Here is a 13,995-nt window from a genome sequence, read left to right as displayed (position 1 = left end):
CCACCCCCAGTCTCTATTCAAGCCCAAGTTAATGGTATCTAGTTTGCAAATTAATTCCGGTTCAGCAGTTTCTTGTTGGAGTCTGTTTTTGAAGCTTTTCTGTTGCAAAACTGCCACCTATATATATATCTTCTTACTACATGTTCCATTCTATGCATCTGATGAAGTGGGCTATACCCCATGAAAGCTTATGCTCAAATAAATTTGTTAGTCTCTAAGGTGCCACAGGTACTCCTGTTCTTATTTTTGTAAAGCTTTATCCAGCAAGACGTTGAAGTTGTTCAGCACCTCCCAGAATACGGCCCCTAGAGATAATTTAAGGTCCAGTTCTGTTTCCATTGATGTCAGTGGTAAGATTCCCCTAACTTAATGAGAGCAGCTGCATGCTCATTGTATGAGTTCTGTGAGAGAAACTACGGAGATACTCCTTTGCAGGGAATGAAAAATAAGGTCTTTGGTGTGCAGAATAATGGTTCTGTTGGAAACCAGGCTGGCATGGTTTGGCCAGTTTGTAAACCAAAGCAATAGCATGTGGTGGTTTGATGGCACCTGCCTGTAATAAATGCATACACTTTTTCTTGCTGTCTACTAGATTCAAAGGCTATCTGTCGGAAGCATCCCTCGTTCTATGGTGGTTGTCCTGGAAGATGACTTAGTGGACAGTTGCAAGTCAGGTAAGGACAATGGAGTGTTCCCATGTAAAGTTATATGTAGTTTCAAGTACACACATTTGTGCCTCGGGTGTTTTCAAGTTTGTATTTCATTTGAAAGAAGGCATCTCCAATAAAGGTGTCAGTTTTTAGGGCTTGTCTGGTGGGAAACGCTCACGTATCACTTTGTTGTTATGTTAAGTCAGTGTGTTAACATGGCAAATTAATTCTGTTGCAGAAAAGACCATCCCCTTGTGTGACATCATAACATTTTGACAGAAAAACATTGCTATGCAATATTTCATGGGCTCCAGAAGTTATTTTGAGACCTGTAAATGTCAGGATACTGAATCTCCTTTACTAAACTGGTGACAGTACTAACAGTTTAGTGTCCCTTTGGTGGTTTGGGAAACCATGTATCACAGCTTCCCGTCAAAGAAAGGTTGCAGGTAAAAATGTCAGCTTAGTGTGCAGTGACCGTCAAAAAAGCAAACAGACCATTAGGATGTACAAAGAATGGGATAGAAAATAATATTCAGAATGTTATAAGTCCATTATATAAATGGATAGTACCCCTTCCCCAGCAATACTGTGTTCACTACTGATCACCCACTCTCAAAATGATACAGAGGTCAAGGTTTACCAAAGTGGCACTGGCCGCTGTTGTAGAAAGGAACCAAAAGCTAGATGGAATAATCCAATATAGCAGCTTCTGTGTAATTGACTGAGACTGATCCAATATATCAGCAAATAAGAATGAAATGGGGGAAAGGAGGGTGCACAGAGCCCCTGGTGTGGGGGATGGGGGACCCTGGAATGAGGACAAAACACAGACTCCTTGGGATATAGGGAATAGGGGACAATGGTATGCTGGGAGAGGGACATGGGGAACACACGAGTCCCTTGGCATGTGGTGGATAGGAAATGGGAGGCACACAGAAACTATGGCGGGTGGAAGAATGGAGGACCTTGGTATGGAGGGGAGGTAAAAATGGGGGAGGCACACAATGTGGCATGGGGGAGAGAATGGAGGACAATGTTATGGGAGGGAGGAATGCACACCCATTGCTGCTGGCACGGAGTAGGGCAGTGGTTCCCAAACTTGTTCCACCTCTTGTGCAAGGAAAGCCCCTGGCGGGCCGGGCCGGTTTGTTTACCTGCCGCGTCTGTAGGTTTGGCTGATCGCGGCTCCCACTGGCCGCGGTTTGCTGCTCCAGGCCAATGAGGGCTGCGGGAAGTGGCACGGGCTGAGGGACGTACTGACCGCCGCTTCCAGCAGTTCCCATTGGCCTGGAGCAGTGAACCGCGGCCACTGGGAGCCGAGATCGGCCAAACCTGCAGACGCAGCAGGTAAACAAACCAGCCTGGCCCACCAGGGGCTTTCCCTGCACAAGCGGCGGAACAAGTCTGGAAACCACTGGAGTAGGAGGTTGGAGGAAGTCCCTGAAATAGAGAGGGATGGGGGAGGGTGCACACCTGGAGCTTGTGTGGGGGAATGGAGGGATGCAAGGAGCCCCTGCTGTGTCCAATACATTCAACCTGCGGAAACAGCAAAGTGGTTGTATAGAGCTATGGCAACTTCTGAATGAAACGAATAGCATAATGCACAGAGTTCCACTTGTGATTTAGATGTCTGTACGAAAACAAAAGAGCAAGTAGAAGTTTTAGTATTTACAACAATAGAGGTTTTTGACTAATTGTATCCGCAAATCAAAAGGCATGACAAGAATACAAAAAAACAGAGATGGAATTATTTAGTAAAACTATCAGATGAAATTTGGTCGAGTTTTAGGTTTAATAAGGCCCAGTGAAAAGTTTCTATGAAATATTGCAGCGTTTTTATGAATGCATGAAACCTGAAAGTGAAATGGACTATAAACAAACCTTAGACTAAGTAGTCTTATTTTTATTGACTGAAGCAAAAGAGATGAAACAAGTAAATAAAGAGCATTAATAGTAGAAGTAAATAATATACTTTTTAGATGTCACTGTGGCTTATTAAATAGGTAAGGAATTTTTAAAGTAAGTTTTTGAACCTGATAGTTTTTCTTTATAACCCTTAAGACAGGTTATATTCATTTCTTTTGTTTGTTTTAGATTCACAATTTTTTAAAAAATGATTACAAAATATTAGTCCCAGTTTTTATTCATAAACATAAAAAAGGCTACATGATGTCGCCTATTTTAGAGATGCAGTAATTAGAGTAAATTCTTTTTTCTAGCAATATTTGCTCTACAAAGGCCTAAACTCATAGAATCATAGAATATCAGGGTTGGAAGGGACCTCAGGAGGTCATCTAGTCCAACCCCCTGCTCAAAGCAGGACCAATCCCCAATTAAATCATCCCAGCCAGGGCTTTGTCAAGCCTGACCTTAAAAACTTCTAAGGAAGGAGATTCTACCACCTCCCTAGGTAAAGCATTCCAGTGTTTCACCGCCCTCCTAGTGAAAAAGTTTTTCCTAATATTCAGCCTAAACCTCCCCCACTGCAACTTGAGACCATTACTCCTTGTCCTGTCCTCTTCCACCACTGAGAATAGTCTAGAACCATCCTCTCTGGAACCACCTCTCAGGTAGTTGAAAGCAGCTATCCCCCCTCATTCTTCTCTTCTACAGACTAAACAATCCCAGTTCCCTCAGCCTCTCCTCATAAGTCATGTGTTCCAGACCCCTAATCATTTTTGTTGCCCTTCGCTGGACTCTCTCCAATTTTTCCACATCCTTCTTGTAGTGTGGGACCCAAAACTGGACACAGTACTCCAGATGAGGCCTCACCAGTCTCGAATAGAGGGGAACGATCACGTCCCTCGATCTGCTCGCTATGCCCCTACTTATACATCCCAAAATGCCATTGGCCTTCTTGGCAACAAGGGCACACTGCTGACTCATATCCAGCTTCTCGTCCACTCTCACCCCTAGGTCCTTTTCCGCAGAACTGCTGCCGAGCCATTCGGTCCCTAGTCTGTAGCTGTGCATTGGGTTCTTCCGTCCTAAGTGCAGGACCCTGCACTTATCCTTATTGAACCTCATCAGATTTCTTTTGGCCCAATCCTCCAATTTGTCTAGGTCCCTCTGTATCCTATCCCTGCCCTCCAGCGTATCTACCACTCCTCCCAGTTTAGTATCATCCGCAAATTTGCTGAGAGTGCAATCCACACCATCCTCCAGATCATTTATGAAGATATTGAACAAAACCGGCCCCAGGACCGACCCCTGGGGCACTCCACTTGATACCGGCTGCCAACTAGACATGGAGCCATTGATCACTACCCGTTGAGCCTGACAATCTAGCCAACTTTCTACCCACCTTATAGTGCATTCATCCAGCCCATACTTCTTTAACTTGCTGACAAGAATACTGTGGGAGACCGTGTCAAAAGCTTTGCTAAAGTCAAGAAACAATACATCCACTGCTTTCTCTTCATCCACAGAACCAGTAATCTCATGATAAAAGGCGATTAGATTAGTCAGGCATGACCTTCCCTTGGTGAATCCATGCTGACTGTTCCTGATCACTTTCCTCTCATGTAAGTGCTTCAGGATTGATTCTTTGAGGACCTGCTCCATGATTTTTCCGGGGACTGAGGAGAGGCTGACTGGCCTGTAGTTCCCAGGATCCTCCTTCTTCCCTTTTTTAAAGATTGGCACTACATTAGCCTTTTTCCAGTCATCTGGGACTTCCCCCGTTCGCCACGAGTTTTCAAAGATAATGGCCAATGGCTCTGCAATCACAGCCGCCAATTCCTTTAGCACTCTCGGATGCAACGCATCTGGCCCCATGGACTTGTGCACGTCCAGCATTTCTAAATAGTCCCTAACCACCTCTTTCTCCACAGAGGGCTGGCCATCTACTCCCCATGTTGTGATGCCCAGTGCAGCAGTCTGGGAGCTGTCCTTGTTCATGAAGACAGAGGCAAAAAAAGCATTGAGTACATTAGCTTTTTCCACATCCTCTGTCACTAGGTTGCCTCCCTCATTCAGTAAGGGGCCCACACTTTCCTTGGCTTTCTTCTTGTTGCCAACATACCTGAAGAAACCCTTCTTGTTACTCTTGACATCTCTTGCTAGCTGCAGCTCCAGGTGCAATTTGGCCCTCCTGGTTTCATTCCTACATGCCCGAGCAATATTTTTATACTCTTCCCTGGTCATATGTCCAACCTTCCACTTCTTGTAAGCTTCTTTTTTATGTTTAAGATCCGCTAGGATTTTACCGTTAAGCCAAGCTGGTCGCCTGCCATATTTACTGCTCTTTCGACTCATCGAGATGGTTTGTCCCTGTAACCTCAACAGGGATTCCTTGAAATACAGCCAGCTCTCCTGGACTCCTTTCCCCTTCATGTTAGTCCCCCAGGGGATCCTACCCATCCGTTCCCTGAGGGAGTCGAAGTCTGCTTTCCTAAAGTCCAGAGTCTGTGTCCTGCTGCTTACCTTTCTTCCCTGTGTCAGGATCCTGAACTCAACCAACTCATGGTCACTGCCTCCCAGATTCCTATCCACTTTTGCTTCCCCCACTAATTCTTCCCGGTTTGTGAGCAGCAGGTCAAGAAAAGCTCCCCCCCTAGTTGGCTCCTCTAGCACTTGCACCAGGAAATTGTCCCCTACGCTTTCCAAAAACTTCCTGGATTGTCTATGCACCGCTGTATTGCTCTCCCAGCAGATATCAGGAAAATTAAACTAACTGTCCTATTATGTTTAATTTAAAATTAACTGTCCTATTATGTTTAATTTAGCTGTTAATTTGTGTATCTGCATATACTGAGCAGGATGTTATTGTGGCTAATTTTGTCCTTACTCGCAGGTGATGACATCACGGTGTATGGCGTGGTAATGCAGAGATGGAAACCCTTCCACCAGGATGTGCGCTGTGACGTAGAGATTGTTTTGAAAGCCAATTACATTCAAGTGAACAATGAACAACTGACAGGGGTTATAGTTGATGAGGAGGTTCAGAAGGAATTTGAAGACTTCTGGGAAAAACATAAGCGTGATCCCTTAGCAGGTTTGTAGATGAAAGTGAAAACAGGAACTGTGCTTGGATTTTTGCTGGAGACAACACTGAAAATTATATTATTGACAACGTTTTTATTTCATTCCCTTATCCCACACTCCTCCTTGGGAGCTGTTGGCCCAGTTGTAGTGCCCTTCAGATCCCGTTCACTTCAGGTGTGTTGTGCACTCAGCTCTCCTGCTGCTCAGACCATGTCTCCGTCTGTCAGAGCTCGTCTCAGGCAAACAAGACAAACCTCCAAGAACTTCGTTTTGAAACTGTGTAGAGCATGTGTTTGTGTGCTTGTTTGTCTTGTCATGGCAGTTGAAGGAATAATTTCTTGCTACCCAAAATATCCAACAAAGGAATATAAAATTCTTACTTGAAACGAATTTAAAAATAGGACACACTTAATCCACACCAAAACTGCATTTCTGTGATTTTTCTTTTGAGCCTTATGCCATTGTAATTGCTGCAGTGTTTTATGTAGCACTTAACAGGGAGTGAGCCTGAGTCAGAAATGGTAAGAGTATTAGAAAAAACACAATGCTGTTATGTGCAACAAGAAAAAAAACACAATAGGTCAGTCGCAGCACTGTGAAGCAATCGTTTGGATCAGATCTGGTTTAGTCAGCATTGCTGTGTTGACTATGTTAATAGCTTAAAAATATGGTTCTGTGTCTCTGTACCCCATACTTCTGTGAATTGAATTGGGATTTATTTATGTATTTATAACAAGTCACACACCTGAGTAATATTAAAACCAATCTGTTTCTATAACAGTTTTACATATTAAAAACACCTTTAATTCTTAAACTACAGTTCTTCATACAAGGTCTGTCCTGCTGGCATCTTCATAAGAGAAGCAAGATATAACTAGTCTTTGAGGGAAGACTTCATAGTCAGATAAATAAGCACACCAGGTTGCAAATACATTAGGCAATTATGTGCTGTCTTCTTCATGGCCTCATACACATTACCTCACAGGAATGCAAACACTTTCATAAAATGTTATTTTTTCTCCCTCGTATTGTGGAGTGGGTTTTGGTGGGTTGTTTTCGTTTTAAATTTGAGCAGCTATGGTTAACTGATGATCTGTGTTGTATAAACTCTAATCGGCTACCAGAAGTTTTATATGTGCTTCGTTTACACAGAGAGCCTGGTTTGCCATTGTGTTATTCTGGATTTACACTGTGGTCACTCCCGTTGTTTTCATTGGGGTCATGCTGGCATAAAACTAGAGTAATGCAGTGGTGAATTATGCCCTGCATCTTAACCGTGCTGCACAGCCCATAGGTATAGCACATCACATCTTACCCAAAGTGGGCCCCACCCTATCCTTAGTATCCTTACCTTCTACCTTTATAATGGTAAATCCATTAATCTAACACACCGTGTCTTCACACACTTACTTCCAAGCAGGGCCGGCTCTACAGTTTTTGCCGCCCCAAGCAGTGAAGTAAACTGCCGCTGCAGACAGTGAAAGGGAGAAGCTGCCGCCGATTTGCAGCCGCGGCCAGCGGAACAGAGAAGCTGCCGCCAAATTGCCACCGCGGCAGAAACACTGCCGCCCCTTTCTAACTGCCGCCCCAAGCACCTGCTTGGAACACTGGTGCCTGGAGCCGGCCCTGCCTCCAAGTATAAAACATTCATTTTAGGGATTCACAGCACTTCCTTTTCTTTAAGGTTGGTTGCTCAGCTCTGTGTGCTAACAGTGAAGGGTAGTGTATCGCCCCAGAATCTTGATCTCTGATGTGCTGCTAATGTCAGTGCTTCAGAGGGCAGAATTAATTCTATTACATCTGTTCACTGCCAGCAAAATCAGCTGAACAGATTAGAACATTTCAGTGCTTGAGAGAATATATGGACAGTGAGGGAAAGACTACATAGAAGAGGGTGAGGAGATAGGGAGATTCAGTAAAATAAAAATAGAGAGAGATGAGCCAATTTTCTGCGTCATGTACAGTACAGTATATCTTGGCATTAAACGTTTTTTTAAAATCAGTGGAGCTATGCCAAATTACACCAGCTGTGTATCTGGCTCTCTGGTTCCTGTATGCACACAATGTACGAGCATTCAAGAGGATAAACTGAGGGGCTATAAGAACTTGTCTTCTGTGGTTTCATCTGTGAACTAAAGTATTCAGTTTTAGGACTTTGTACTGGTGCCCAGCATCCAAGTGCCTTCCACCTTAAACTGGCATAGCAAAGTCCTTATATTGATTTACATCAACTGAGGATCTGGTCTGATGGCATTTAGTCTTCAAAGTGAAAGATGTTTGGGTCTAACAGCTGCTTTGGGGGTTTGCCTGAGGAGAGTGTGTTAATTTATATCAGATTTGACTTTAAAACAGTGCTGAATGCCTTTTTTTCACTTCTTTTCTAGGGAGGAATGAAATTTTGGCTAGCTTGTGTCCCCAGGTTTTTGGATTATATCTGGTGAAGTTGGCTGTAGCCATGGTGCTTGCTGGGGGTGTCCAAAGGGCTGATGCTGCAGGAACTCGAGTGAGAGGTTAGTATTCTTGTTTCTAATAGTACATTTCTTCCCACCATACATACAAACATTCAAAATGAATATTAGAACAAATAACGCTACAGAAACATAATCGTTCTGGGTGAGAATGTTGTATAATCAGCATTTGAGTTTCCTATTTTTAGTTTTATTTTTTAATTTCATTTTTCCAAAATAACTTGAGTGATAGAAACCAGTTTTCAATGCCCCATTGAATAAAGTATTAAAAGCAATCATTTTAGGTAAAACAGAGGCTCAGATAAAAAGTAGTTTTATAAATGACATTTTTAAATGATTTGGTAGTAGCACATCCCTAATGATATTTGGCATCAGAGTGGAATATTAATATTTCCATCGTATGAATCTCTATCCTGCATTGAAGGGAAAAAAAAAGATTCCTAATGCCAGATTTTTCCATCTGTGATTGTCAGCACGTTTCTCTTAGAACTGATACTGTAAGCTATCTGCCTGCTGATTCTCCTTCTGTTGTTATTACATGACAAATGTGCCAGGTGGTATGTAGGTCATAGACTATGTAGTCTAAAATAATGTGTGTATATACAAGTATGGAATATATGTTTTTAAAAAATGCTTCAGCAGCCAAATCAAGTCATATATATCCTTAAAGTGAAGTCACTTTGTTTATATTGTTTATATAAGATAATTAAATCATTTTAGAAGTTTTTGATGAAGTACTGAATAACCAAAATATTTACTTTTGTAATTGCTTTGTATTTGAAAATTACTAAAATTCATGATTATTCGACTTCAATTATTATCTAATAAGAAAAAAGGCTGACTTTATTGCTTATTTGTACAATAATTCAAGTAGTTAAATATTGGGATCATAACTAAGCAGTGGTTCCGATTCCCTTCATTACTCAAGGTGGGAGTGAAAAATTTACCATAGCTGGCGTCTGCAAAACAAGTCTATTAAAATATGAAAACTAGTAACTGGTTGACCCTATAAGGCTGGATATGTGATTATTTTAAAGACTCTTTTATGATGAGAATTGAGTTTGAACGCTGCAATATGATTAGGTACAACTTGTGAATTATACAGTTTTATCACTGTCTGAGCAATGTTAGATATGACAATATTACACCTGAATTATTTATTGCATCATATGTTAAGAGGTAAATTTTATATGAAGAATTACAATTATTATTTTAGTTAAAAACTTCTATATCTTGTCTGTCTTTATAAATGTAGTAGTCAGTATGCCACCCAGGCAACCTCAAGCTTTGTGTATTTATTTTTTCCAAAGGTGAATCACATCTTTTGTTGGTTGGAGATCCTGGCACAGGGAAATCTCAGTTTCTCAAATATGCAGTAAAGATTACACCACGATCTGTGCTTACTGCAGGAATTGGATCTACAAGTGCAGGTATCTGATGTTCCAGGTGTGCCAAGCAGGGTGTGTTCTTAATTTTTATTGCAGTTTATCTGGGAGTCTGCATCTAAGCAGAGAGGGGTTTTATGTGTGAGCAATGATATAAGCTACTCTTGATTGTATTAATATAGTCTCTAGAAAAAATTACCATGGAATTGGACAAGTGAGGGCTGGGATGGCTCCATATAGATTATTGGGAATACATGAGACATGTAGCCGTTTCTCCTGTGGTGGGTACAAACTTGCTTCACCCCTGCAGTGGGATGGTATGGTAGGATCTCTGTCAGTGGATCCTCATGGACCCTCCCCCAAAGGATCATCCTATGGATGTTGCTTTTTGCCTTTTTTTTTCCCCCTCCTGCAGAAAATTATTCAGGCCTATATTTGTTCTTTTTCTGGCTTTTTCGATTCTTCCAGAACGAGTACACATTGTGTGGCTGTTACATGCAGTGGAATCATTCTCTTTCTGCTTAACTGAGACTCCTCTCTTTTCTCTTCCTCTCCATGTTTTGGGTGGATGGCAGGCTGAGAGTCAGTTCCCTGCTGTGAGGCACTGCCTTGTGCTGCTGAATCCTTATCTCGACTCTGGCCCATAAAGAAACATCTGAAGAACAAGTTTTTTCTCCGTTAGTATGGCCCAGATGGCACCAAATGCCAGGGGTTGTTAAGAACTCTTCCTGAGGGACAGTACAAAGCCTTAGGTCCTTCTTCCACCCTTGCAAATTACTCAGTTTGAACAAAGTGCTGTACTATCAATATATGCAGGAATCTGTATATACCTCAGGAGTAAAGTAAAGTACATCAGTGAGGCTTTTAAAAAGAAATGAAACCCCCATGCCCCCCAAATTCCACTTCAGGTACATCACTTTTCCAACTTTAAACTCTTATGGTAAGGCCTGTTACCATAAGAGATAATGAGGCTCACATCTGGATAGCTGTGCAAATTACTTCTACATTCACTTCAAAACCCCTTTACACTTCCAGTGTGGTGTCAAGGCGCTTTAGTGTAATTGAGAATAAGACTCTCTTTTAACTGCTGAATGAATAGAATTACTGAATGAAGTTCCTTCAGACTTGCTTTGGATCTTAGAAGCAATTTATTAAAAGAAATATTATCCTAAAAGCAATTTATTAAAAAAACCCCACATTTATTGAGCTGTCCAAGTGTAACTTCCAAATGGAACGTATGAGGTAAAACTTCATTTTGCTTTTGAAATTTTATGTTCAAATAGCTGGAACTTGTCAGGAAAAAAATCACCTTTGTAATAAGATCAAGCACTAAAAATGCTGTTCCTAAAAGACATGTTTGAGAGACATGTTCTGTTAAACTGAGAGAGTATAAAACTGAAATTGGTACTTTCCTTAACCATAATATATAATATGATAATTAAGCAATGTGCAGCCAGTATTTTAAAAATGGGTCTCCTCAAATAAACTTGCCCTCTTTGCCTTGGGTAAACCCTGGGTATTAAAGAGAAATGGGGGTAAAATGGGGATTCTGTTAATTTACAAACAGTACAGATGCTTTCCAAAAGGCAAAGACAAGGTAGTGGAAGAGTGCTTCCTGAATCAGAAAGAGGTGCTAAGCAAAATACGGATAGATGTTTGCTAAGTGACTCCTTGGAGAAGGGGCCCCATCTATGCTTTTCTGGTGACATATCTATTAAGATATTTAGTGGGCTAACAATGACTTGAAGTCAAGCATGTGCTTGAGACCTTGATCTTTAGCGTTCAGTTTGACTGGCTGAGGACTTCGAATGAGTACTCTTTTTTCTGGCCACAGTGTTTTCTTTTTTTAAGTGCATTGTTTTTAGATTGTTTATACTTTTCTCCCTAAAACATTGACTTTATGAACTAATTTTTTATGCAGCAATTCAAATAGATGCTCAGAATGGTAATGTTTTGAGAGTTGTTAAATCAGGTTGCTTTCCTTGTTAATTATTTTACATGTATTATCCAGTTCCTGTTTTGTGTGAAGAAATAATTTCTAATTTGCAGGTTTTTTTCCAAGGTAGAAAGACCCAATCCAGGAATCCTATATTAAAAAGTAGTTGGTCACAATATCAAAAATGTGAGTCTCAATAAAAATATATAAATTGCTGACTGTTCATTGTAGGATTGAGAAATACTGCAGGGCAGTTACATGGGTACCTAAGGGTTTTCTATACGGTTAGCACCCATTACTGTAGTAGTCAAGAGCTGCCCAAGAAAACGGTGAGCTTGCTACTGGAGCAGTCAGTCTTCAGCTCTTTTCCACTCTCTGGCAGAGGAGGATATCCATGCATTTTGTTTGTTTGTTTGTTTGTTTGTGGTCTCTTCTTCCACCTTTAATCTGGTGATTGTGGAAAAGCATTGTCATAGAGGAGGTTTTGAAGTATGTCGTGAAAGTGATCAGACTCTGAATCGGTCTGACTTCTTCTGGAAACTCGTTCAACAGCTGTTGCCCCATGTGTCAGAATGATATGTCCCCAGACTCTCTCATGCTTTATGGGGTTTTTGAGTCTGTTGTCCCATGCAAGAAAGTTGTCTGAGTGGGTCATGAATGCAAATGTGGTAGCTAATGTAGCTGGTCTTGATCTATTGATGACCTTGAAGATCAGGATTATCAATGGAAGTGGACTGGGTTGGATCACAGCAACCTATCACAATGGGGGCGTGAATAACCATATTATGTATGATTTGGGGCCTCTACCTTCCTGCCATCTTCAGACCCAGATCCAATGAGTTGCAGTAATTCAGTTTGGAGATGATAAATGTATGGCTCACTGTGACCATATCCTTGCCTAGGAGAGAGGGACAAAGCTTCCTAGCAAACTGGAAGGTGAAAGAGGACATTTCAAGGTGAAAGAGGACATTTACTACAAGGTAATGCTACCTTGTCTGCTAGGACAACTCCTCTTCATACAAGAATCTCTATCAGGGATATGACACCTTTGCGATGGGGATTTGCTTCATCTGGAAAAGGAAATGCACAGCAAGGTGTCATCAGTTTATTTCTGACATAGGTCCTGTGTAGATATTGAGAAGGGAGGGGAACATAGAATACATCCCTCTGGGAATCCATAGATGAGGGCTAGTCGTCGGAAGAGTAGCTCATCCCCTTATCACTCTTTTGGTCCTGAAATTGTAGTGCTGCATTGTCTACTCAAGCTATGTCATGTACAGGCAGTCCTCAGACTTACGACACAACTGGTTCCTGAAAATTGCGTCATAAGTCAAAATGTCGTAACTTGGAACTGCAATCCACTCCATTGCACAACTAAGCATCGTAAAGTCTAAACCAATTGTCGTAAGTCGAATCAGGGTGTCAATTCAGAAATGTCGTAAGTCAAACATCATAAAGTCGAGGACTGCCTGTATCAGGTTAGCTGTAATGAAAGTTTCAGAGAGGTCAGGTAGTATGAGCATGGAGAGAGAGAGCCTCTATTCATTGCCATATTGTTTAGTGCCACTGGGGATGTCTCTGCACTGTGCCTTGGCCTGAAAATCAGTTGTGAAGAATCCATGATGTTGGAGTTTGGGTTCTAAATGATTTTGTCTAGAAGCGTGAGGTTGGAGGGGTGACCTGTGTCACGTGTTTGTATCTGGATGATCAGGCACTCCATTGCATTGTTCAGGAAGAAAGGAAAAGTTATTTCTCTGAAGGAGATTTTGAGAAGCTGTTAGTAGTGGACATAATTTCTCTTCTCTGGCTTTCACCATACATGAATTTGTTTTGCAAATGGTATTCCACTATTCATAATGGATACTAGTATGTGATGGGGCCAAATTCTGCCAGGGCAGCAGGGTGATTAATGCCATCCAGTCCATCTTCAAGTGTACAGCCTCAGTGAGTTCCTCCTAAATACAGTTGATATTTTCTGCAAATTAGGATAGGAGCTTTTCAGAGCACTCAGTGCTTGGGTCTAGTCTCTGGATCAGGGGTCCCCAGCGGGGTGCCCGTGGGCACCATGGTACCCACCAGGGCATTTTTGTGCGCCTGCAGGACACCCCGCCGCCAAAATGCCACCGAGAAGCGTTGTCGGTTTTTGGCGGCGACACTTCTTCCCGCTGCCACTTTTCGGCGCTCGCCACAGTCTTCTGGGAATAGTTTGAGCAAGAAAGTTTGGGGACCACTGCTCTGGATGATGCAATCTGGGATGATTAGCTTGGTGGAATAGTTCTGTTGGCACTGTATTGTAGTTGTGATGGTGGTAGACCCAATTATTTAGTTTGTGTAAAGGCAAAAAATACCTTAGGCATTGAACTCTTACAGTCTTTCAGTGCGAATGGGGCACCTAATTGTCTGTTGTACCTTTGAAAAATCTACAACTGTATTTATTTGAAACGCTGAAGGGTTTTTGTTGTTGGTGTGTGTACACTGAGGAAATATTCACAAATTTTGAATCAGTTTATTCATTCAATGCATTTTCTGCCCTAGGTGGAAATTTGATCAAAAGTGTTTATTTAAAA

General features: G+C 41.8%; 1 protein-coding gene across 6 annotated transcripts in view; it reads left to right on the top strand.

The window, feature by feature from the left end:
• Window positions 1–13,995, top strand: part of MCM9 (minichromosome maintenance 9 homologous recombination repair factor) — a 73,950-nt gene that overhangs the window by 18,027 nt on the left and 41,928 nt on the right. For 4 of the 6 annotated variants that reach the window (XR_013345621.1, XM_077812995.1, XM_077812997.1 and 1 more), the window contains exons 4-7: window positions 593–674; window positions 5,449–5,649; window positions 8,024–8,149; window positions 9,418–9,537. Coding sequence is in view for 5 of the 6 variants with exons in the window: in XM_077812995.1 (XP_077669121.1) it covers window positions 593–674; window positions 5,449–5,649; window positions 8,024–8,149; window positions 9,418–9,537 (529 nt within the window). In the remaining variant the exon portion in view is untranslated. Of the gene's footprint in view, window positions 1–592; window positions 675–5,448; window positions 5,650–8,023; window positions 8,150–9,417; window positions 9,538–10,067; window positions 11,644–13,995 lie in introns of those variants that run through there. The other 2 variants (XM_077812998.1, XM_077812999.1) reach the window with 2 other exon arrangements.

The sequence above is a fragment of the Eretmochelys imbricata genome, chromosome 3, assembly GCF_965152235.1.
Source record: "Eretmochelys imbricata isolate rEreImb1 chromosome 3, rEreImb1.hap1, whole genome shotgun sequence".
Classification (NCBI taxonomy): domain Eukaryota; kingdom Metazoa; phylum Chordata; order Testudines; family Cheloniidae; genus Eretmochelys; species Eretmochelys imbricata.
The sequence above is the reverse complement of the archived record's forward strand: the minus strand, read 5'-3'. Positions and strand labels throughout refer to the sequence as shown.